General features: G+C 31.5%; 1 protein-coding gene across 5 annotated transcripts in view; it reads left to right on the top strand.

Annotated features, from left to right (window-relative positions):
- Positions 1 to 27,195, top strand: part of LOC129792945 (beta-1,3-galactosyltransferase 5) — a 1,144,668-nt gene that overhangs the window by 935,536 nt on the left and 181,937 nt on the right. Inside the window, exons 1-2 of one of the 5 annotated variants that reach the window (XR_008750862.1) lie at positions 16,641 to 17,150; positions 19,767 to 20,986. The exons of 1 other annotated variant lie outside the window; for it this stretch is intronic. Coding sequence is in view for 2 of the 4 variants with exons in the window: in XM_055832406.1 (XP_055688381.1) it covers positions 19,796 to 20,842 (1,047 nt within the window). In the remaining 2 variants the exon portion in view is untranslated. Of the gene's footprint in view, positions 1 to 16,640; positions 17,151 to 19,766; positions 27,131 to 27,195 lie in introns of those variants that run through there. 3 more of the 5 variants (XM_055832405.1, XR_008750863.1, XM_055832406.1) reach the window with 3 other exon arrangements.

Below are 27,195 nucleotides of genomic sequence, written 5' to 3'. Positions count from 1 at the left end.
AGTTCATGAGAAAAATGTATCTTGTGGGCTTCCTGTCAGTGCAGTGAGTGCAGTAGCCTTGATATCCTTGCTGTGCTCTGTGGCTATAAAAATTTTAATCTTCCGGATGCATTTGGATGAAGAATTGTCCTAAAAATGCTTCTGATACCCTAAATTGAAGATTCCTTCCTTTCTGGCCTATTGAAAATTGAATAACGATAAAGTTTGGACGTTCCGATGCTCAGTCAGTCTGTTTGTCTTCTTCCGGTGATTAATTTGGGATTTTCTAAGGATTAGGGGATTCAGGAATCCAACTTTAAGGATCAGAAAATTTTTAAAGGAATTTAAAAGGCTCTAAAATATAGCTAAAGTAATTCCTTCTTGGACCAGAGAGGCATTTAATTTGTACAGAGAAAAGGAAATTTTTAACGAATAAGAATATTAAGATGATCAATCATTAAAATCTCCAGAGGATGATAAACTTCTTGGCCAAAACATAAGCAATTTGCTGAAACTTCCTTCTTGATTCTATCCTTAAAATATTTTCAAGGCTCCCTAAGGAACTGCTGATGGCTTTTCTAAGGCCATAATTATGGGATTTTTTTTGTATTAAAAATATAATTTCTTTTTAAATGAATTAATAAACAAATTAAGGTTTAATTTTTAGGCAATTTGTCAGGTATTCTAGCGATTCTAATAGCTAGAGAGAGAGAGAGAGCTAAAATTTTATCAATTTTCTAAGCTTAGAATTTTCCTTAATAAATTATCTATTTATTAGCTAAAGCTTCAATTTGGCAAAGGAGCTACGAAATTTAAAAAAGAAAAGATTCTTTTTGTGTAAAACATTTAATAAAATTAAGCTCCTAAAGTTTCTGACTAATAGCCAAAAGATTAAGCGCTAATTGGTGAGTAAAGTTTCCAGACTTTACGGAACCTATCGCTGATTTTTTTTTATTTGAAAATTATAAAATTTATTTTATGGAAATCTAAAAAGGGAATAATCCTTCATTATTATTCTCTTAATTAATGTAATTTCATTAATTTAATAAAAAATTAATAAAAAATAAATTATGATTTTCTGAGTATTTTTACTTCTTTAAAATCTTATCAACTGGCTGCTCGGCTCGACTTTCTCCTCGTAGCCTACATTATTTCCTCAAAGAGAGATAGGTTTGTCTGTCAGTCTCCAAAAATAATCCACACACATTCCAATCTCCAGAAAAATTATTTTATATAGAAGCAGCCAAAATTCTTATGTGCCATCGACATCTCATATATTACACGGAGATGAGTCATCTTGGCAAAAGATTCAAGACAAAGAGCTTAAGAAGAATTTTATGCACAATAATACGGTTATTCTTTCTTCTTCATCCAATTTGGGACATTTCTGAAAAAAGTTTCTTTAATAGAATATTTTCTAAATGCTCCCAAATGAATTTTATTTTGATTTCTGATCATTTTTTTTGTAATTTAACCTAAATTGGAAAAAGTTGATTGAGAAGGAAAATGAGGTTTCAATTTGTTGAATAAAGGAGACTATTCATTTTTATTGTTTTTATTCGTTTCTCGTTATTTTAAATTATGTAGGAAGCATATATTTTAAAAGAACATTAAGAAGAATTTTTCAACATGAATAAGTTGGAAAAAAAGGTTGAAGATTTGTATAAAATCACAAACAATATACGCTCTAATTATGACATTTTTTAAATGCATGAAACATATGCTTCATGTTTCCATGAATGTTATATTTTTTTATTAAAAAATATATTTTTTATTAAAAAACAACAAGTTGAGCTCATAAGCACATGATTACTGTTTTTAAGCAGAATAAGTTTTAAGCTTCATTGCGTCTATCGATGATATTTGATATATTATAAAGAAACAAAAACAAAAAATGCAGCTTTGTAGTATATGTTTTATGCATATGAGGAGTGAGATAAAGGATGCATTGTTTTCGCGAATTTATCCCATCAGATCCTAGAGAATGAAAAACCATGAATAAGATCTTTGAATGCATAAGCATCCATAAGCACTGACGCATATGCTTAATGGCCTTTAGAGGAAAAGTCTGACTGAGATAAGTTAGGGGCGTGGCTTTTGCGTTTTATTTCTTGCATATTTGTACAGAGTTTTCCCAGGTAATTCAATGAAAAAAAATGAAAAATCTGCTTTCTTTTTTTCATATTTTTACACGGTTCAGTTTTTTTTTGTAAAAATGAGGATACCATTTAATCTTCAAATCACAATTGTGACTAAACTCCTTTCTATGAAAGATGCTTCAAAGCATTTTTCAGTAAGCAATTTTTCTTTTAATTAAATTCTTCAAATAATCAAGAAAAGAGCAAAAAATGCATCGTATATCCTTTATAAAGGTCCTCACAGACAATCTAAAATTAATAATTTATTTGTAAATTCAAAAAATGATAAGAAACTAAACCCAATGTCATTGCCAAATATAAATGTTTTTTTTTTCTAAATAAAAATACTCAAAGCTTTATCAATGTCTGAGTTATGTTTTTTTTCGGGGGGAGTTTTCTTCATTATCAATAAAAAACTCTGTGTGTGATTTTTTTTGTCCTATTCCCCGCAGTCATAACAAACATCTCGCGCGCGAACTACTCGCCAAATTTAACCAGAAGGGAGACACCAAAAAATTTATTTATAGAAAGCAATTTTCCATGGACGAAGGCAATTTGCATTGGAACATGCAACTCCCCATCGCTCATCGATTTGTGGCCATATTCCCTCCCACTTTTGCTGGCTTCCGTGTTGGGGAAAATCTTAAGCGTGTAATTTTTGTTCTTTGACGTGGTAGTCCCAGAAAAGCCCCACAGGCTTTTCCTGGATCCCGTCGCGTGCTGGAAGTCGTCGTTGTTGCTTTCTTTTTTTTTTGTTTTATTTGAAAGCTCCTCTGCGCGCCCCATCGTGCGCCCCGAAGGCCAAAATGAAAATTGTGTGATGCCATAAAATTTACACATATATCCCTTTTATTTCATTTCCCGTACCACCTCCGGAGCCCTCCGCTCCCGCCTCCTTTCCATGTGCGAGAGTAGTCCACGTGAAGTGTGCCAAATGACCCCCCAAAGTAAGAACTGACCAAAGGAAATGAACAGAAATAGAGCGCCTAAGAGGTGAGGGGGCGAGATTAAAGATAAAGTTATATATTTTCAGCAGTTTGTTGTGTGAGAAAAAGAGCTTTTGTATTTTATAGAAGAAAAAAAAAAGGTCAAATTCTTATCTCTCTTGTTCCCTCTGAATTGTTGGTTGGGGCATGCAAATTTACTCTCAAGTGTTTATTTAAGGCATTGAAGGTGAAAATGTTCTATATAGAAAATTCACAATCGATGTATTTTGTAGTAGTTTACTTCCTCATCACTCCACCCACACACAACTACCTCCCAAGGGCTCCCTGTTTTTTTTCGTTTAACTTGCAACAGATAGTTAAGGCGCCGTGTATCATGAATTTGTTATTCCACGCTGTTTTTCCTCTCTATGCTTCAACATCGCATATTTCCATATACTTTCACAATATAAAGGGGGTTAAAACTACCCCCAACCACCCACACACAGTTCTAAGGGTAGATTGAAGAGCAATCAATGATAAATATTTATTAGATAAAGATTTTTTTCATCTCAATGAAATTTGCATAAAGTTCTGACTGCTCGTCAATTCCGCGTAGAATGACTTGGCAGGTCTTCCTCCCCGAAAGAATTGTAATGTTCTCGTGGAAAGAATTTGCATTTCACAGACTTTGATGGTTGTATAGATTTTTGTTTAAATTCAATTTGATAAGCAGCCGCCAAGCTCAGCATCAGCGTAATTTTTCACAGAATGCAAGTGAGGAAAACAAGTCAGCAGTAATTATAATCACGAAGATATAGAGCAGCAGTATTTTGCATAAAATTCAAATTGTCTCAACGCATTAATTGCGGCTGTGAGGAAGTGCATCTCTGTGCTACTATTTTGAGTATAAATTACGAATTTTTCCTATTAAAATTCTAACCTAGTTCTTGTGTAGGAGTTTTGATAAGCATAAATTGGCATAGAATGAGAAAATTAGTATGTTATTATAAGGTAATAAGTAATAGAGGTTCGATAGCCGAATGATTGTAGATGCAGCCCTTAGACTTTCTTTTATTCTAACTTGGTAACTTCTTAGCTTTAAAAGCACTTGAGATCATTACTAAATTCAGCTTATTCCATTTTTTTAAACTCACGTTTAAGTTTTTTAAAGTAAAATTTAATTTTTCCATTAAGTAGGGTCTAAGTTTTTCAAAGTCAGGCATTAAAGATCTCAAGGTTAGGATATGCTGAATCCGAGTTCAATGCATATTCGGATGATTTTTTTTATAAATTTAAATGACCAAAAATAAATTAAGCCCGACCAAAAGCCTACATTAAAAGGACACAAAAGACTAATCTAAAAAACTGAGACCTCGTTTAAAGAATAAAGTTGTTTTACGAAAACTTAAACCTAGGCAAAAAGACTTCAGCCTAGTTAAAAAGAAAAGAAAACTTAAATTTGGTTTGAAAAAAATTTGACCTACCATAAAAAAAAAATTTAAAAGTATAACCTAATTCTAAAAAAAAAACTTAAACCTAGACTAAATGAGTTAGACTTAGAACGGCTTAGGTTAAAAAAATAAGCTTAGTTTAGGAAAACTGTGCAGCCTAGCTTAAAAGACTTATACCTAGACTAAAAAAAACCATAGCCTGGTTAAAAAAAAACTTGAGCCTGATTAAAAAAAGAAAACTTATTCTTGACTTAAAAGGGAATTCAGGACTCAGTCTTCATCATAATCTATAGTTAGTGCCTTAGACACCATTAAAACAATGTAAATTGCAAAATAAAGTGCAACAGTCTTTAACAGAAATTTCCATAAAAATTGAAGTTATAAAAAAAAGTTATTATATATTGTTAAGTTAGTTATTTATAGCAGAAATTTCATCGTTTTATGCAACAACATGCGTACGTATATTGAGTAGTATAAAATCTTTTTATTGGCCATACTCAAACCATTTCGAATTGTGTGATAATTTGTCGAAATATTTGTGCTAGATTAACCATCTAAATTTGTTTACATCGCTGAGCATTGTATTTCATGCCTGTGTCACGTATTTCATTGAAACCCAAGTACGCGCGTGTGTTCGCGGAGAAAAAAAAACATTCCAAAAGTGTAAACGCGCCGAGAGAAACATTTAGAACTTTTATTTATTACCTACATAACCCAACGCTTTGAAAGATTTAATGGAGAATTTTTTTTTAAAACGCATAAAACCTCTCTCAGTTGCAATTGATTTTAAAGTGCTCACAAAAATGAAGGATTTTCTGTAGTAGAGAGCGGAAATGCATTCTCAATATAGATTTTAATGTATTAAATATTCTATAATTAATTTTGAAGGTTTCACAAGCACCAGAATTGAGTTTTTTTCTTTCTCTCTTTAGAAGTGTGATAAATTTTGAACGAGGAAAGGATGTCATGCACAATACAAGGGCGAAGTACCTAATTGAAGGAAACGCAGAAAACAATTTTAACCCACCCAGTCTTGTAGGGAATCAAAAAAGGATAAAGAATCGCCAAAAATATTCACCATTTTCCACTGGGGTCACAACGAAAAAAGGCAATAAAGTTTTGTAAAAATTCAAAAAAATTGGCCGCCATTCGCCATTTTGTTCATTTCAATGCATGAAGCATATGTTTCAATGCTTCGTCATGAGCTTGTCTATGAGAGTTTGACATTTCATTCATTTTTTTTTTGAGAAAAAATAAAAAAAATTGCGTATTTTTTAGTTTAATTATCGTGGTAAATGTGTTTTACGTGTTGATCGAGAGTGATTTTTATATCTGAATACCTGAAGGATGAATTCCCGCACAGCTTGTGACCGTCTCAGCGAGCACATCTCTCGTTACAAAACAAAGCAATCCAAAAACAATGGTCGTGGATCGTCTTGAAGATGACTTTTTCACGAATTGAGAGATCCTCTGCGCTGGAATCCTTTGCGTTTCACACCACCACGACGGACAAGACCTTACGATGTTTCTGAGCACCACCTTTCCCAAGACCTTTTCCACGACCAATGATGTGCTCACTGAGACGGTTACAAACTGTGCGGGAATTCATCCTTCAGGTATTCAGACATAAAAAATCACTGTCGAACAACACGTAAAACACATTTACCACGATAATTAAACTGAAAAATACGCTTTTTTTTATTTTCTCCCAAAAATAAATAAATAAATGAAATGTCAAACTGTCATCGACAAGCTCATGACGAAGCATTGAAACATATGCTTCATGCATTGAAATGAACAAAATGGCGAATGGCGGCCAATTTTTTTGAATTTTTACAAAACTTTATTGCCTTTTTTCGTTGTGACCCCAGTGGAAAATGGTGAATATTTTTGGCGATTCTTTATCCTTTTTTGATTCCCTACAAGACTGGGTGGGTTAAAATTGTTTTCTGCGTTTCCTTCAATTAGGTACTTCGCCCTTGTATTGTGCATGACATCCTTTGTGGGATTTTTTGTAATTGAATTTTCTTGGTATGATATGTGGGGAATTTTAATTAGAAGGCACCTTTTGCAAGAACATCCGTTCGGATATTATTTTCCATTTCGATGGGAAATTCTAAATTATTAAATTTCTGGTGTATAGAGCATAACATCGTACGATATGTTCCAATAATAACACCATCACCATTCAATACAAAAGCACAGGGTTATCCCCCCATATTCTGCATATTATTTATTCCAAAAAGTACAATATAAAATGTGGTGTGACACTTTAGAAGAAGAACACTACCATCAAAAAGTTACCGGATGAGAAAAAATTGCGTGTTCTTTAAGGCAAATTTCAAATGTCTCTAATTCCGATTGTGGTTAACTGATTTTCTTAAATCTGTCAGTTTTAGAAAGGTACATTACTCAGCTTTCCAAAACTGGCAGATTTTTGAAAATCGGTCAATCCCTTATTGTTTAACAGCCATTTTGGTAAGGTTTTTGTAAAGTTGACAGATTTTTGTAGGTTTGTCAGAATGGCTGTCAAGCAAAAACGGTTTGACCGATTTTTAAAAATCTGCCAGTTTTTGAAAGGTGAGAAATGAACCTTTCTAAATTTGGCAGATTTTTGAAAATCAGTCATACACAACCGGAATTAGAGACATTTGAATTTCGCCTAAAAATGGATAACTTTTGCACATCCGGAAACTTTTTGTGGGTAGTGTAGATAAAAGTTTCCCCTGAATTTCCCAATATGGGGGTATATGGGAAAATTTTCATGTGAGCCTCAAAGAAATTATAACACACATAGCTCATGAAAAATTCATTGAGAACCAATCAAATATTATTCAAAAGAAAAATATCTCAATTTGATGGGAAAGAGAAAGTGTTGGTGACCTTTTTTTCTTCTTACTCTGTGAGAAAATTGAGCAAAGAAATGGAAATGATGAGAATTTTTAGTGGCTGTGGTGAGGGGGGGGGAGCACCCATTTCCATACTACAACACTCCACATAAAGTTCTTAAGTAAAAATAGATAAATGCCCCGAGAGAACACCAATTGACCTTCCAACACCGAATACTTTCAATAATTGATAGGGGCACCATCATTCCTTACACCCAATCGATTTTGTCTGTTCCAATACTCGATCATTCTATACGACAATGGGATGTGAATTGAACAACATGTCCCATATATTATCATCAACAGGATTCATTGAGTTTGATGTGTAGGCACATTGGGGGAGGCGAGAAAAAAGAATTTTATTTAATTTATGAATGAACTCTCTCTGTGTGTGAACCAATAGGTTGTATTGCCCAAGGTTCTGATGATGTGTCCACCACCTGTTCCCCCCTCCATCTATCCCATATTGATTACTCAACTGTGGTCAGGTCAATAGAAATGAAATAATGAAGTGTTGCAAGCAAGTGGAATGAGTGAGGAAGGATGGGACACAATCAATAAAAACCAGTGAAAATGGTCTGAACATCCAACAATTGTTTACTAGACCAAAAGGTTTTCCCCTTCTGCCCACCCCTAACAGAATTTTCCCAATCAACCCCGAAATTGTTTGTTGTCAATCAACAATAACAATAAAAGCTCATGATGGAGAGGTCGTGAGGTCTCTCATCACCATTTGTACATTGTAATGTTGGCAACTACATAAAAATAATTATGTGAAACCATAATTATCCCTTTGTAAAAAGGATATGTCACTACACATACTACCTTTGACTAATTTCTATTCATCATTATTACAATCAAACGCAATCATTGCCACCCAGAAATACGCATAATAATAACCATTCAAGGCTGAACAGAAAGCCAAAAAAGAATTTGATACATTCAATTAATTTCCAAATTTCTGGGGTCGTAATTGAGTCGTTGATATATATTGTATTTCATTCAGAAAACCCCGAAAATGTTACGTTATATTTTTGTGGGTTAATAGAGAGTAGAAGTTTTGGGTTGTAAGAAAGTTTGGAAATATCCGGAAATAACTCTCAACTCAACCGCATTCTGATGTGTGTGTGCAAAAAGTAAGTTGAAAACTCTATTGAGGTGCCACACAGATTGCAAAAGTGAACACTGAACATGATTGAAAAGTGTGGAAATGTTGTTGGAGCATTTACTGAACATATTCTGAATGAGAAGTTAATAGTTTTCAAAAATAAATTCTTTTGAGAGAGCTTCAGAATTCGAATAAGAAACGAGATAAGATTGTAAAGAAATTCCTGCTAAAAGCACGAAGTAACCCTTAAATACCTTAAACTTCTAAAACTTGTTGATTCTTTGGAGTTTTTTTTTGCATAAACATATCGTTATGGTGTGGAAAAAAAAATTTTTCATTTTGGAATAATCTGTGTGTTCTCTTAGCAAACAAAATTGTTATTTTTTCGTTAAGAAAAGAAGATAATAAAATGAAGATGAAAGAATATTTAGTTTAAACCGATTTTTTGGGAATTACATATCTCCAAAATAAAATAAACATTTCTGATTAGATTATAATATTTATTTTATTGATAAGCTGACGTAGAGTGTTGAAGAAAGGAAATCTTCACAGTCTTCCTCAGTAAAATTCCTTCTTGATGCAGATTTGAAAGATTGTAGCGTCCTTATTGCAATATGGCGTTGGCATCTTTTTTATAACCTTTCAGTGTGACAATTTGAGGTTATGTGGGTCGTTATATTCGTTAACTACCTTTAAATTTAAATTGTAACGGATACTAAATTACTCCGAACATTTCTCCAACAAAATATTTTCTTACAATGTTGTAAATGCAGAATGATAAAAAAAGAAGAAAATTTACCATAAATTGCCAATTTAAGGCCATGCAACTTTAATAACCCTCTGTAAGTTGTGAAAGTGCAATTCATGGGTATTAGAGGTACAAACACTAGGTATATATCCCCACAAAAAGAAATAGAGCTTGCATAATCCATTTCCAACTCAACAAACTCACACTTTAACTGCTTTTTTCCTGTTTTGTTGACCACGGAGAATTGTAAACTCTTTTTTTTTTTCTTCTTTAGTTACATTTCACTCTTTAAAATACCAATTGAACTGTCAGGGGAACCACCCCCTCCTCATCCACCACGTGCTAAGTCCCTCAACACAAGCACACCCTTCCATTTCGTCCACCCTTGTGGCACGCAACAATTAAAATCGTGTGGGGGGAATTAAGAGGGCGATAAGCTTCTCGATGACGACCACCACACCACGCAAGGCGGTCATCGCTGGGGGCGCTGGGGGAGTTCGTGGGGATGCCCACACGCGTGGAAAAAAAGGTGGGAAAGGAGTCATGTGCGCTCCCCCTCACGGGGTGGTGGGTGGATAAAAAGGGGTTGAAAATGAGAAAGTTTCTGCGACATGAATTTTTGATGTGGACGCAACAGTAGAAAATAGCGAATAAACTGTAGCTTTTACCTGCTATAAGTGGGAGTGGGGAGGTGGCTTGAAATGCATCCCCATTGTAATCCTTGTGGGGTGTTGTTCCCTTCTTGTATCCAATCCACACAGGCGCCAGAGTGGTTGTATTGAAACAGGTGGTGGAATGAAGTTTGAGTTAGTTGTGGTTGACTGATTAAATATTTAAAAATGTTGCGGAAGATTAAATTGAGAATTTTGTTTGTCACACAACAGTGCATGTATTGGGGAATTTTCATGAGCTCACTGTTGATCATTCTTCGGAGAGTGCTGTGAGTTAAAGGCATTAGCGTCTTGAGGTTTGAGTGAACCACATCAATCAAGAAAGTAACGTTCATGATGAAGCGTATTTCTTTAATCAATTTGAATAAAATTCTTGAAATTATTTAGGTTCTATACTTTTTCTTCCATTGAAAGTGGGAAGAAGTTCATTTCCACGTGGTTTATATTGAGGAAAAAACTCGGATAAATCATTTAGCAACTCATTTTGTGATTAATAAAACTTTTATTTTTTCTTGGGAAAAATAGAAGTATTTTTAAACGGAGAAAAGACGAAAACCTATTCAAAATCTCAATTTGTATTTTTCTAAATATATTTACAGCTTTGAAAAATAAATTGTTGCAATTTGTAACCACATTAGCTCTCGATTTATTCTAAAGTATGTTACAAATAACCTAAAAACTCCTTTTTTTAATTAATTTTAAAAAATTTGAATAATTTTTTTAGTTGAAAAATAAATTTGGCTTAATAAAATGCAAACAGAGAAATCCTTAAAAAATATAATTTGGGATAATTTTATCGTTTTGACGAGTTAAACAGTTTAGACAAGTTGAACTGTTTAGACCAGTCAAACTATTTATACCAATTAAACGGTTTAATTATATCTAAATGTAAGATCTTTTATATTAGAAAAAATTAAATGTTTTTGACCAGTTAGACTGTTTAGATCAGTTGAACTGGTTATAAGAAGTAAAATCGTTTAGTTTATTTCTCCCGGTTAAATCATTTTTAATAAATTCGTTTACTAATTAGGGGAGGGCGGGGCTAATAAAGTCACATAAGGGTTTGGAAAAAGCTTAAAATATCATATTTCCTAGCTAGATAGAACAAAATGATCTGAGAAGGAGTTGTAGGGCAGTAAATTTCCTAAAGAAATGAGCTATACATTTCGCTTTATCTATTTGGGAAATATAATATTTTGAGCTTTTTCTAAACCCTTAAGTGACTTTTTTAACCCCGCTCTCCCCTACATAAATGATTTATACCAGTAAAATTATTTATACCAATTCATATATCTGATGAAATATCAATCGTTTTTCTCTTTAGGCTTCTTTTATTTAGTTTAGGTTTCTTTTAGGTTTAACTTCTTTAAGCTAGACTAAAGTTTTTTTTTATTAAACTAGGCCTATGTTGTTTAAGTCAAAACAAAAGTTTTTAAGCAACGCCGTTATTTTAGGCTAGGCTTAAATTTTTTAAAGTCAGGTTTTTTAAGGTTTGACGCTTAGATCATGCTAAACTGAGAATCAAGGTAAAATCTCCAGGTGAAAATGTAATGTGAGGTGATAACCCTTATAGCAAAATTTATTGTGCGTATTAACATAATCTCTGTGGCCAATTCACCATTGAAACAAATCCCTCATATTTACCCCAAGAAGCAATGAGCTAAAATTAAAGATCTCAGAAGCAATTCCAATATTATTTTATCTCTGACTTCAATGCAAAAAGAATATTTAAATTGAATTATTTTGTGTGAATTGAAGAGAAACATTTGGTTTTGTTCAAGGTACTCTAGTTTGATGTATACTAAACACATACAATTGCCAAGTTTCCATATTTAATCACATTCTTCCCCCCAATTGCAGGCAGAATATTGACGAAGAGACTGTTAAATTTAGTCTCTAAAGTAAGCTTCACTTTCAATAAATTTACTTTAATTCACATAATTCTTCATGTTTACGTTGGAGAAATAATTTTCTTAATGCTAGTAAAAGGTGAATTTAATTATGGTTACTTTCATTACATTAAGAAGTGAACTATATTCATGCAATTATATTAATTTATTACCTCTCTGTCATCACGTTAGAATTTTCTTTCACTTTTTTGTGTTTCATCCATTTAACTAATTATTTCTTAACAAGTTTAGTGAGTATCTGGTGTAAATTGATGTCTTTTACTTTGTATGCACGGTGGGTTTGCAGGACGAGGAAGGAAAATAGATTGAGAATTTTCTTGTGTGTGGGGCTATAAATAAAGACATGTACTACCAAAGAGATGAATTTTTCACGTGCTCTTTTTTCTTACCTTCCTTGTGCTTGAAGAGTTGTGAGATTTTATAAATTTTTGCTGCCGATCATTGCCATTCGTCTGCGAAAATTTTGTGAGTAAACTCTACAATGAAATGTTTATATTTATTTTAAAGTGAAGATTTGTTTATTTCTTCGGATTTTCTGTATATTGTAGGAGAGAAGAATGGGTGAGAATGAGCGTTGGTTTGCCTTTTTAATTATAAAGACTTTTACTTCTTTGAATTTATTTTTATTTTTTCAACAAAATGCGTGTCTTTCCTGAATTTTTTAATGCGGAGAAAGATATTTGAAGAACGGCTTTGAAGCTCATTGATTTTTGCCGCTAGATGGCGTCATTCTTGGCGTCCTTTTTGTGTTTTTGTTTTGAGGTTAGAATCAAAATGTTGTTAATTTTCAAATTGATCCCTTTTTCCGGTGTTTGATATGTTTATGATACAGTTTTTGTTAAACTTTAATAAAAATGAAGCTTTTCTATAAAATAATTTCAAAGAGTATCGAAAACAAACAGCTAGGAAACTATAAACATTCATTAAGTATTTTTAAATTACAATTAATTTCACAAAACGGTGTCATTTTAATTGCAATTTAATTCGTAGTACACCCTATAATAATTACGAACCACAATTAAGTAACAAAATTGAGGATGTTTTGAGGAGTTTTGATTTGAAATGAAGCCAATAATTGGTGGTCTAGAGCCATAATATGATGAGGAAGCCAGCTGAATGTGAATTAATAATCAGAACAAGAGCCAAAACAGGTGACGATAGTAAATATGTAGTTTCATGTGAAAATGGAAGAGCTTTGGCAGCCATTCACATAATAATACCTAACATTATAAGTATGTAAATCCCAGACTAAACAGTGTCACAAAATTATGTGCGAAGTCACAAGACATGAAATTTGTATAATGATCTACTTTCAACACAAACAGCCATTTATTTGCTATATCAATTTAAACTTTCGTTCAAAAAAAAAATTGGCAACATCAATGAGCGCAGAGAGTCTCGTGATATTGTTGGAAGGTTATTTGCTTTGTATATGTATGAAAAAATAATAATAAAAAAAGTTATGTGAGATGAATTATAAAGAATTGTTTTCCCTCCGCGGAAAAAATCATAACAATTCACTTTTTAGTCGAATTTCAAAGTGAATGAGAGTGAAGAAAAAAAAAACGAGAGGACAGTCAAAAACATGTCACGGTTAATCAAATTAAATAGCGATGGTGTCACATTTTCTTTTCAAAAGTAGAAATTTTATTTTTAACACGGAAAATGAAATATTTACAAGATCATTTGATTTTACTTACATGTTTTTGTGTTTTTTATGCTTCTGAGAGCTCTGAAAACTTCCACATTCTCCGCAGCATTAAACAATGATTTTATTTAACATTTTACCAGGGAAGAAAAGTCCCTCACAAGGGTATGCTGTGACCACCACTCTCATGAATTCAAGCAATTTTGTGGCGAGAGGTTTTGTTCTTTTTTTCCCATATTGACATGGCGTATAGAACCTGAAAGGATTTCCTTGTACTAAATTGATTTTTAATACGTGAAACAATAGAGGAGTTCTCCATAGGGGGTTGCTGTAACTAATGCAGACAGGGATGCTTGAGAGGAAGAAGAAAAGCCATCATGGTGCAAATTGATCGATTAATTTCAAATGAATGAACCATTTTTGGTCTGAGGGCAAGAATGAATGCAGAAAATCTACGTGAGCTCTTGGGAACATTTTTGAGAATTTTTTTCCCATTGAAAAAATTGTGGTGTACCCCTTTATTGTTTAGTGAATGTTAATCTGCTCAAGTGTGATATTCGTGACTTTTAAGTGTGCGTTTGAGGGGGGCCTTTTTGTTATTTTGAATTAGAATATTTTAAAGGAAATTCTCAAAAAAAAATCTTCCCTAAAGATACTGAAAAAAAAATTCGGATAATGGATTGAAAAGTTAGGAAAAATTATGCGTTTTTATTTAATGAACAAACCCTGATAACTAGACATATCCTAGTCTTTATTCATAACCCAGTCTTTATTCTAGGCCTATGTTCTCTTAAACCAGGCCTAAGTTTTTTCTAACTAAGCTTAAATTTTTTAAAACTAAATCTTTTAAGCCTTTAAGATCAGTTTAATCTCGATTCAATCATAAAGCTTTAAATCTTTCTAATAACTAAGCTGAACATAGTTGTGAATTTCTTCCATTGATAGATAGATATTGATAGATGTTTTATAGTTCTCAATCAATAAAAGAAGCTTATTGAATTATACTTTTCCTTAACAATCACAACAAATTATAAAGAAGACTTATTAAAATTAAATAAATAGTAAAAAAAAAAAGTACTTAACTTGTGTTTTTTTTTTGGCTATATGGATCCGGAAGGAATTCAACAGCCGTACAATTTAAAGTGCAGAAGAAGAAGAAGAACTTGTGTTTCGAACCCGGGGCATTTCAGTGTGAGTTGTGATTGCTAATGATTGTTCTATTTGACAAAGAAAAATATTTTAAATGGAATTTATGTTTACATTGATTTTTTACACATTTTTCATTTAAATAACAAAAGTATTTATTTACAATTAAAAAACATTTTATTTTTTATTGGATTTTTTTTATTTTTCATAAATATTTTTTGAGAAAAATATTTATTTATTTTATATTTAAAGAATTTTTTATCTTGGGAATCTCAACAGTCCTAACAGTCCTAAATTGTTTGTTTTTTATTGCAATTTTTATTCATCAATTTTTCAATTTTATCAAAAATCTTTCTCAATTTTACGTTGCATTGGAAATGAGTTTATTCGTTCTATACTAAAAATCGCTTTATCAGAATAAAAGTTCGGAATATGCGTAATCTTGTGGAGAAAGCTCGTTAAGAAACTTTCCACCTTCCCCTGGAATCTGTAAGAAAAAGCTGGAAAAGTTTTCCCAAAAATGCAATTTATGACGTCAGAAATTATATTTCTTTGTCACTTTCATAACAAACGAAGAGAATAAACCATCAAAGATGTAACATTAACGGAAAATTGCTTCAGTAAGGTCATTCCCCATGCCAGGAACATATCAAAAAAAAATTATCGTCTTTTCTTTCCTTTTCAAATGAATCAAATTTATCTATTGACAAGAAAGGAAAGCATGTCGTTAAGACAAATTGCGTTTTGGTGCGTGACCCCTTGAATTTTCCCGGGCAACCTTTTCTCCCCTGCGGGCCCAGCCAATTAATTAACTAACAAAAACAACTTTAGTTAATTACCCTGCACACCGGCATAATAGACTGGGTAACATTTTTGTTAATGAATTTCCAATCAACACTATTAATTTCATAATGTTTATTAAGCAAATTAGAATTTTATCGTATCCATCCATTAACGCACCATTTAGCCCCTCCCCTATCCGCGTGTGCTGCTAATGAAACTTCCTGAAAATTGTTTACCCTTCAACTTTGCAATTGTTTAAATTATTTTGATTATATTCTGATGTATATTTTGGGTTTTGCTGCTTGAAGGAATAAAAGCACATTGCTATGTATATAGGTAGCATTTAGTTAGAAATTATTCTCACTTCTGTAATAAACTTTAAAGACACGACTTTACTTTATATTAGAACAAATTCAGAGAAGAGTAAACTTATCATTCCCCTAGATCTAGAGTATTATATGTCTATACATTACATAAATAGTTAGGTATTATCACGTATATCACCCACTTTACTTATCCCATTTATGTAACTGAATGAATAAAGCACGTCGTCTATTGTGATTGCTTCGGGAGACTTATACTTAATGGGATTATTGAGCACAATTCCATTTGATGAGTTTTAATCTTAATTGTTGGTAATTTGTCTGCATTTCATTGTTGATGGCTTTTATCATTGCACTGCAGATAAATCAAATTTACAGAGAGTGGGAAATTAGTACATAAATACGATGACATTGATGTGAAGTAAGGAGTTTAATTATTTTATTGTTCAGTTTGATTTGATTTCGAGTGCTTTACATGCACTTGACATGTTAAAATGGATGTGGATTAGTCATTGAACGTTGTAAAAATAGAAATCCAATGAAAATCTAATAAAAATACAATAAAATGCATAAATGACACTTTGAAGAGTTATCTCTGCTAATTAGCACGATGCGTAGCTATCTTGGTTCACACGGAAATGACCCCGGTTCGAGTATCGGTCGATATGTTTTTTTTTTAACTTGAATTTGGATTATAAAAACTGCTCTGCATACTTTTTGGAGTTTTAGATTGGAATTAAATGAGAATTATCAATAAAAGATTGGGCAACAGATTAATTTTAACATGAATCTTACCCTACACGTGCTTCAGCAGCAAAAAGTTTATCTTCTTTAGCATTTGTGAGAATTTCTCCTTTCCTGCAATCTCAGCCACATATTTCAGTGCAATTTAGCCAGCTCCGTGTGTAGAATGCGCAGAAAGGTTATCAGTTTGGCAAAGCGATAAGGCTCAAAGCATAAAAGAAGTATTTTGTACGTTTTCATATCTTGGTATTAGTGCAGAAATATTCAATCATGCCGAACGTCATAACTAATGTGTTCCTATGCTCGCAGATTATGTTTCTTTAGAGTCGCAAATATCTAATAACAAAAAAAATGGAGGCAAATAAAAACTTTTAGAAATATTCGATGACGAAGCGCAATGAACTCCCCCTTATCGATATGGAGAATATAAATATTTAATATTTGTTCCTGAGAGGATCGTCGATTTTCAAACGAAGTTTTTTTCTTCATTCCCTACCACTGCCTATCGCGATATAGATAGATAGTGAGGCATTTGTGGTTGGTGATAGTAAATCCCTGGAAAGAACGAATCATTCCAAATGTGTCAGACGATCAGTGAAGACCGGTAAAAAAAATTGTGAGGAGATTTGGTGCACTTTGAGAGACTTTCCCACCCACCATCATCACCCTTCTTGTCACTCCCATCTGGTGAGATTAAAATTTATATAGGGGCGTTTTCTGTAAGTGAGAATTTCCCCCTTTTCCTCATGGTGGAGTAGTCGGCGCATTGTTTGACTTTTGAAACACGAATAAATTGTTAAAGTTTTCCTATTCAAAAGCTCATAACTTCTGTGGTGAAATGTGAAAATTTCTTTAACGTATGAACATGGCATTTCTCGTGTAAAATAGTTTTCCCGGGAAATCCGCCATGTTCCTGTAGAATCAATTTAATTTATGTTGAAAATCTCTTTTGATTGGAAAATTGTTGAGGATCCTGCGAAAGGAGCTTTTCAAGAAAAGCTCTTAAATTAGCAAAATGTTTACTTATTAAAGAAATGGATTAAAAGCTCGAGAAAGGGGTTGGCATGTTTCTGGAAGGTTCTGGGAAAAGTATAATTTGCACAGTTAAACGGGGAATTTGATCAATTTTCCGATCGATTATTCATTCGATTTTATAAGGAAAAATAATAGTAATTTAAGGAGCTTAAAACATGAATTTTAAAGGAATTTTTCCTCAAAAAGTTTAATAATTTGTTATAATTTATTTCACAAAATTAGAACTGAAAGTAAACTAACCCTATTCACCCCTGAAAACACACACTAAAATCACAGAAAGGTGTTAACATAAAAACATAAATTATTTCTCATTCAGCGCGTGTTTTATGTTCCAAACATTGAAGATAAAATATTAAATTCTTTGTCTTTGTGCAATAACATAAAAATGCAGAAACTCGAGTGCAATGCGGCATGAGATAAGATTTTTCAATTATTCATTTTTAAATAACCTGTCACGAGTGTTTTTCATGTGTTTTGATTAAAAGAGCTAGTTTTTCAGCACGTTAAAAAGTTCTTCAAATGGTGGAAATATAAACAAAAAGAACGGAGAAAATAATAGAACGTTGATGAATAGAAGTTTAATTAAAAATATTAAAGCTCATCTCTAGTGGAGTTTATTCATTTTGAAACTCTCAAAAGTAGCGGGAGAAGCTTTGAACAACCAGATAAAATTAAACTGAACAAAATTATTCATAAAAGAAACGTTAAAATTTAAAATCCGTAAGAATTTCAAACAATTTTCCACGTATTTTAAGCCTGATGAAAGGAAAACTCATTACCCTGGAAATGTCCCTGAAAAAAAAATAAATTAAGAAAATATACGACAGGTTCTATTTTAGGTGCACTCTTCCCTATTTAGACGTGTCTTTATCAATTTATTGCGACAGTCTCTTCTACGAAAAAAGCAAGGAAAAACAGCCTAATCAATTGCTAAACATATAAAATGACACAATTTATTACCCCTCCAATGAATATGTTTTAGTTCCAATAAATTGGATGTGTAACCTTATCAGTCATAGCAATTAGTGAGTGGCGCAATCGGGTCGTACCTAAGAGTACCTACTTTATTTTTCTCTCTCTTGAAATGCTGATAAAATAAAATCAAACATAATGCGCTGACGTGTTTAAGTGAAGGCTTTTGAAGCTTAGGTAAAAGTCTTAAATTGATAAAAAGGGGTTAATCATATTAGAAATGTTTTCTTTTTCCTTTTGTAGGGAAAGAATATCAAAGGTTTTCTATTATTGCACGAGTTGTGTCTCAGCTATGATTCGAGGTCTAAAAGTTTGTATTAAATTTTTAATTCTGTCAAAAATACAAAATTATTATTCACAGAATACACAGAATATCTTAGAATTCGCAAATTATGAGATAAAAAAAAACATTTCTTTTTCTTTCATAATATTTAAAGCTTATTTTAATATTTTTCAAAGTGTGTCTTGGCTAAAATGTGTACTAATTTAATATTTTTATCGGAATAACTAAAAAAAAACTCACAAATTGTTGGACAAGAATTTTTTTCTAAGCAAGTTTAGTTAGTTTAGATCTCTAAGCTTTTTGCCTGTGGCTTTATGTTTATAGCATAAAATATGTCTCTGCGGTCTCTGCTTTGTGATCTGAAGGTACATTCTCTACTAATTCTTTAGAAATCTGAAATCTTTTAATTCCTTTTTACATTATACGTTAAAGTTTACGAATTCCGAAATAAAATAATAAACATTTTGTTGCTTCTCATAATTTTTCAAGCCTTTTAGCACAAAATGTGTCTCGGATAAATGTACTAAACTTCTTAGACCTAATTTGTCTTACAACTCTTTTTTCTTGGATTACCAAAAAAAAATTAAATTGTAAGATAAAAATAAAAATATTTCTTTTATAGTTTTAAACATTTTTTGTCAGGCTTTTGTAAAATGTGTACTAAATTTTTAGATCTGTCAAATGTGGTCAAATGCTACAATTCTTTTCTACAAAATACCAAAGAACCTTAAAACTCACAAACTGGGAGATAATAAAACTTTTCTACTTGTTATTTTTTAACTTTTCTTTAATTTCCCAAAATGTGTCTCAGCTATTTGGTCTAAATATGTGATCTAACTTTCTAAACCTTTAAAATCTTCAAATTCTTTTTCACAGAATTCCCATAATGAACCCTTTGTGAATTAAAAGAAATAATTCCAACAGAATCGTTCTTTAAAAAAATTCTAAGTTTGAAAAAAGGAAGAAAAATCCTTGAATTTAAAGGAAAAAATTTTTAATTAATTTTTTTTCAGAATGGAAAGTGGAGAAACTTAGCTGACTGATGGTTTTCTACGAGCGTCGATCAATTTTGGTGCTCTTCATTGGGCTGCTTCTGTGCATTACCATCTGGCGGGCATCCCAGCCCCAATTGGTGCCAACGACTGAACTCACCTTTCGCTATGGCCTTCCTCCTCAACATGCGGCATCTGGTGGTAATGCCACGAATCATCCCAACGGCATTGCCACCCTCCTGGCAACGTTGGATGATGATCCACCACAGCGGGATAAGCACAAATTGATTGATTTAGTGAATTTTGAGTATATCATCGAGCAGAAGAGCTGCAGTGAGCTCCATGTGCAACCATTGGTGCTCATACTTGTGCACAGTGCCCCGGGGAATGGGGAGAAGAGGGCACTGATAAGGCGAACATGGGGACGAGACGATGTGCGGGCGCGTCTTCTCTTCCTACTCGGTGCTGTTGCGTCCCCAAAGGTGCAGGGGGAGCTTGAGGTGGAGAATGCGCGGCATGGGGATCTGGTTCAGGGGAACTTCATTGATGCCTACCGGAATATGACGTATAAGCATGCAATGGCACTCAAGTGGTTTACCTATAGCTGCCCTGAGGCACATTTTCTGCTCAAGACAGATGACGATGTGTTCGTGAATTCCCCAACGATGTTTGACTTCCTGGAGAATGGGGTGGATCGTCGGAGGTTGGTGGCGTGCTACGAGGTGCAGGAGGCACGCGTGAAACGTAGTTACCGCTCAAAGTGGCGCGTTAGTACGAAGGAATACCCCGGGAAGTACTATCCGGCCTACTGTCCGGGTTTCTCGATAATCTACTCCCCGGATGCCGTTGTGCTGCTCTACCGGGAGGCACAGCGGAATCCCTACTTCTGGATTGACGATGTCCACGTCACGGGGACACTGGTGCAGAAGACAAATATGACAATTACACCCCTTAATCCACTTTTTCTCACACGTACACAAATGAACAGTATTGTCAATGGAAGACTGAATGCCACAAGCTCCCTGTTCTTCTTCACAATTCCCGATTTGAAGGAATATGAAATTGTCACACTCTGGAAGATTGTTACAGAAAGGTAATTCTCTCATATTTTCCTTATCTTCTCTTTTTTTGTAACGCCTCTTATACCTACATTGAAATACCTACAATTGTATGTGATGCTCGTTGTTCACGAGAGGATGACATATCAACATGAAAGAAAGAAAGAAAAAAACAAGAGAGGGGTACATATTTATTGTGAATTTGCCATTCCTGAAGGCCAAACGTGTGTGTTGGGGGTTGGGAATGAGGGGGTGGAAAATTCAACAGACTCACTACACCTGTTGCGAAATAATATACATAACAATGTGCTAAACTTTAAATGCAACTCCCTTGTTGCAATGCCATATAAAATGTTTGAGAGAGAGAATGAGGAGAAGAGAGACGAAGGAAATGGAAGAAAAGGAAAATCGAAAATATGTATCGTACACACACCCACCCACAACCCCCTCAAAACCACATTAAAAATAATTAAAAACTCCTCGATTTTACCAACAAATTAAAACAATAATTTAATTTGCAAAATAATTATTTTTTAATACCTTCTCTGTACAGAAAAAACATCAGATTTTTTTTTATATTCAATGCAATGAGAAAAGTATATATTTGCGCATAAATTAAATGAGTTTCAAACTGCTATTCCATCGTGGAATTTGATACAATCACACCACACGTGACAACAATGAATTATGATTTCATTTTTTCTCCCACTCGCCCTGCATGCAAAAGGGAGTTTTTGATTAAATAAAAAAAATGTAAATTATCACTCAAACTACATTTAATTGCAATGCACGTAAAATACAATGAAACACCCGCTGTTTATCCAGTTATAAGCCCCAAAGTAGTTATTATGCATTTGAGATTAGAAAGAAATATTTATTATTTTCACCTCAAGAATTAACCACTAATTAGATTTTTTTTTTTCATAAATGTTTCAAACAATGTGTTAAAAATTAACAAAACACTGAAATACAAATTAATTTTTTGAATATTATCTTTTCATGCTCAATGAATTTAATCTCTATTTTTAATTTATATTTTCCAAAGCTCTAAAATGGTATGAAAATAAATAATTTTGAGTACGTATTTACAGCACAATTTTAGGGGGGCAATGACAGAAAAAAACAACAGTGTGGGAGGTTGATAAAAAATAATTACATTTCAAGTCAATAAAATTCTGTAACAATAAATTAATTAATTTTACAGAATTTTATTTTATTGAATTTTTTCCTGGGAATAGCAGTTTTCCAGAGAATTTTTTTACAGAGATTTTCAATTAGTGGGATGTTTTTTTTTTGCTCAATATTAAATGGAATTTTTATTAAAAGAAGGAGTCTATTCATTATTGTGCGTGACATGTATTCTTTCGAAGATGAACTTAAGAGCAAGAGATTTTTTTATCTTTAGGATCTGTTGAAAAAAAAAACAGAAACTTTTGTTTAAAATTTGTAAAACCTGGTCCATTTTTTGCTGCATAAAGCATATGCTTCTTTGCTTTAAATTATTATTATTTTTTAAATCAATTCGGATACTGACAAATATGCTATGTAATGTGTAAGAATTATTATTTTGCCATAAAAATTGGATTAGGACATCGATTTATATGCCTTACGTGAGTATGCTTCAATGCAAGTCTTAGAAGATAAGAGTCAGTGCTTAATTAATTCAATGATTTTTTTTTCTATTTGAAAACAATGATCAAAGCACTGATATAAATGCTTTGTGCACTAATAGGTATAAAAATTATGCATGAGTTTTCAATACAATGTTTTCTTATTTTCAAAATCAATCAAACTGAAGCATATGCTGCACCTTATTTCAAGAGTAATCACAGCTAAATGAAGAACAATGATATCGTAGTTTTTTTTATCTATTTGAGAAGTCTTACCTGTTATTTTCAAGAAAATAATAATCAAGAATAAGATCATTGAGCATTAAGCAATAACGCGTATGCTTTTTTATGCATAAAACGAAATAAAACTTTTTTTTTATCTTGAAAAATCAATCAAACTGACGGGTATACTTTTTTTTTACTTTCAAAAGAATAAATTATATAAATAACTTTCAGTGCTTCTATCAATAGATTTTCATCTAGACGAATTGATCGTTTGACGCATATGTTTTATGCATTGAAAGGGAAAATGAAGAACAATGAAAATGTTTGTTATTTTTGCTAATCTAACCCGAGTTTATCAAGCTAATCATAGGAGAATGAAAATCAGAATCAATACCATTGGATGAAGCAATGACGCATATGCTTTTTATGTAAATTTTCGTAAAGCTTTTGTTTCACAATTGATTCAGAGGAAAATTTGACTTTTTTTTTTAACTCTGTTCTCCGTGGGTGTCTTCGATAAGTTCATACAACTATCAAAAGTGAATAGACTCCTTTTCATTTTATTAAATTCCTTAAACATTATGCAACGAGCAATTCGCATAAATTGAAACGTCTCTGCTTTGTAATTTACTTTAAGGCATTCTTTAACATCCGCACACATTTCTCTCAAGTTTCTTTTTTAGTTAGAATAAAACAGTTAGATATTAGAATTCTATATTCTATGGGTTTCATAATAAGTTAGTTAATAAATAATTATTTTTTGAATGTTTTTTTTTTCATGGAGTGATGAGTAATTTATAGTCAAAGAAGTAAATCAATATTTCATTGCATATCATTATTAATTTATAAAACCTCATCACTATTTTATTCAAACACGTACATTTTATTGTAATTTAATGAGATACTGCTCAGTTCTTTTCTTATGCCATACGCACCACATTAAAACAAAATCGAGATTTCCATCACAAACACGTGGTGGTTGTCGGACGTTATGATATCTCAAAGTAAAATTGAAGAGTTCAGTGTGTGTACAACAAGAAGGTGAAGCAACGCGGTGATTAAAACGCTTAATAAAACTTAAAAATAAAAATCATTTTGCAATTTGATGACCATTTCTGCGGTGTCTGACGTAAGAGATGAAAAATATGACAAAAAATAAAACAGAAAAAGAAGGAAAAATGGTCAGTGCATATAAAATTATCCAAAAAAAAAACAATGAGTATCAGTGAAAAGTTATCTAATATTGTAAAATTTATGTTTTTAATTTAAAGAACTGCATAATGCAAGATGTGATGTTTTAATAAAATAAAAATATATAATAATAATGGTGTGTGAATATATAGGTAGATAATAAAATAAAAGCTCTAATATGTAACGCATTTTGCAAAAGAAAAATGAATATTTAGTAAAAAAAATTGAACTTTTGGCACTTTCAGAATTTAAAGTTTTGTTTTCTTATTATTTATGTATTATATAATTTTTATTAAAGTATTATTTTACTGAGAAAACATAAAAATATTTAATAAAATTTTCCTTCTAACCATAAAAAATCAAAGAAAAACTTAAATTAATAAAACTCTTATTTCTTTAACTAAATTCGCAGCTAGAACTTTATTTCCTGAACCTGCCTCGTAGTTCAGACATTTATTATGATAGGAAATGGAAGATATTTAAAAATTTGTAGGCTCTATGGTATAAATGTAATTATATTGTGTAAATACGATGGCGTGTTGGTGATTTTATGTGCTGAAAGGGAGAGAAATGTTAGTCATTAATTTTTTTCTATTAGTCAGATTGGAACGGGTAAAGTAAATACAAATAATAGTTTTTCTTAACCTCTAAAATAGTAAAAAAAAATCATCTAAACATAGAAATTTATCTTTTATAATTTAATCTTTTTTATTAACTTCTCAATTCAATTTTTTTTTATAAAAAAAAAATAAATAAATAAATTTCTCATAGTTGTCATGCAATATCCAGTTGCCATATAAGATTTATCTTACATAAAAAAGGAAAAAAAATCTCAAGTAAAAAATTCAATTAAAAACAAATATTATATCAACAAACACTTAAAATCTCCCTTAAAAAAAATGCGTAAATGTATTAGTAATTATATAGAATTTTATTATAAAGAAAAAAATTAATTACCTGTAACAAATATACTAAAAATAAAATATATTAGCTAAATGAAACAAAATAAAAAATAATCAAATGTAGAACGTAAGAAGGAAAAATCAATGAAAAAAAACTTTAAAAATGAGCAGAATTTAGTGGAAATTTTTCCAAAAGCAAAAGGTACTTTTGGGTAGAAATGATTGGGATAAATTATATATTTAGAACAACAAAATGGAACCATATTTAGAAATAATTTGTAAATAACAAAGAAGAAGGAAAAAATACAAAATTTAGAATGTTTTGACATTCTCATAAAGATCAACAACAAAAAAAAAGGAATCTTTAAATTATTATTGCATTTACACTTCAAAATAGCGATGATTATAAAAAAGAAAAAAATAATATAAACATACCCTTTACCTAATATATTAATTCTTTTACTTGTAATACCAAAAAAAGAACAAGAAGAAGAAAAAACATTTACTGACCTGCAGAGATATTCCATTTATTCTCAACAAATATAATTGCAGAAATTCTATATTTAATGACCCTGTAACGTCTCATGTACTTAGAGAGAGAAAGAGAGAGAGAGAGAGATGGTACCAAATTTTTGGAGATATTAAATCAATATATTAACGATATATTAAACGATGAATAGGATGGTATAATTTCTTTTATTTAATCCGCGGAAAATTCAATCAACATTGGGATTTTTAAAAGTGAGGTTAGTGCAAGAAACTGATTAAATTAATTTTGATTTTATTAAATCGAGTTTAAAGAAAATCGCAAAATAATAAATTTAAAAATACTTTTAAATCTTTAACTACAGACTTGTTAAAATCGGATCATTTCATTGGGGTTTGTTTTAATTTTCAGAAAGCCCTTGTTTCTGTTTCAAAACTAAAAGAATTTTTGATCTATTCAAATATACTTTGCACTGAGACTGCACCAGTTTGGAGCTTAATTCTCTTGTTGAAATATTAATGAATAAAAAGAAGAATCAAAATTCTCCCTGATTGGTTGCAAAATCAATCAAAGTATTCATTGGTTTATTCATGGCAACTTCTAGTTTTTATTTAGGAGCTTCGGTGCAAAATTGGGGTCAATTCTGTCAAAAAACTTTTCCAAAAAATTTAAAATTTCCTACAAGATTTTGGCAGTTGATATTTTTAAATCGTTCTGTTCCATAAAATGAAAACAAAGAATTTTTTTCACCAGGAAATAGCCAGAAAGATTTTTAAAGGGCCCTGGAAAAGTAATATTTTTGGAATACCAAAATCTTATAACTGACGAATTGTAAGGACAGAAAAGGAAAGATATTAAACAGAATCGACCCCTTTATTTGTTTAATTTTCACATGTTCCGCGATTTTGAGAACTTTCTGGTAATTCATAATAAACTTTAAATTGAAAATCAAAACAATAAAGCTTAATTTTGTGACTAAAAAACCTATAAATATCCCATGTTGATTAGGGTAAATGTTTAATAACATTTTAGCAACTACATTAAAATGAAAATATTTATTTATTTTAATTTTTTATAATTTGCGCAAGAAAAAAAAACATTTTAATGCCTACAATTTTGTGATTTTTATTTGCTTTAATAATTTTTAAATTGTCAATTTTTTTCTTAAAATTCTCGCAACGAGTACCGCATAACAAAGATTTTTAAAGATTTTTTTGAGCTGATTTCAAAAAAAATGTGACTTAATTGAGAAGGAATTAATTTGCTTAGAAAAGAAAAGAAAATTTTTGAAAAAAAATCGTGCAATTGGTGTCAGGCGTGGGATACATTTAATGGAAAAAAAATGCTGAAAATTCTTCAACATAATAAGAAAGAAGAAAATAGATGAAGGAAAGTTTATGAATAATAAAAACTAAGATTATGCTGATTGCACGATTTGGTAGGCAATAAAAGGGCGTCTAATTGACCAAAGGACTCACCCCAAATCATATAAAAAGAGAAAATCATTTTTACATCCATTGGCTTAAGGAAGAATCAAGGAAGAATTCAAAAAATATTTTTTCCTTCAATCAAAAATAAATAATAAAACGAATTATTTCTTCTATTCTTTTGTGCACATTAAAAAGAAGAGGAAAAAGCATTATAATTTTTATCCTTAAAGATGTGCAAAGAAAAGCTTAAAACAACAGTTTGAGATGGAAGCAAAAAAAAAAGAAGAAAAAAAAAGACACTTTAAAAAAATCACAGCTAAAAGGATTAAAGAACTGACAAAAAAAAGTGTGAAGAGGAAAAAAATAAAACAATTAAAAGCGGAAATTATTTAAATTGTTGTACCATGATTAAAAGAACTATTTACAATTTTTAATGAGAGAAAAGAACTATTGCATTAAATTGAAAGAATTTACCAGTCGTACATCTGAGTCTTTTACTTCTCATGATTTTTTTTCCAATTTTCTTTATGGTTTTGTGATTTTTTTT

The sequence above is a fragment of the Lutzomyia longipalpis genome, chromosome 3 (assembly GCF_024334085.1).
Source record: "Lutzomyia longipalpis isolate SR_M1_2022 chromosome 3, ASM2433408v1".
NCBI lineage: Eukaryota > Metazoa > Arthropoda > Insecta > Diptera > Psychodidae > Lutzomyia > Lutzomyia longipalpis.
The sequence above is the reverse complement of the archived record's forward strand: the minus strand, read 5'-3'. Positions and strand labels throughout refer to the sequence as shown.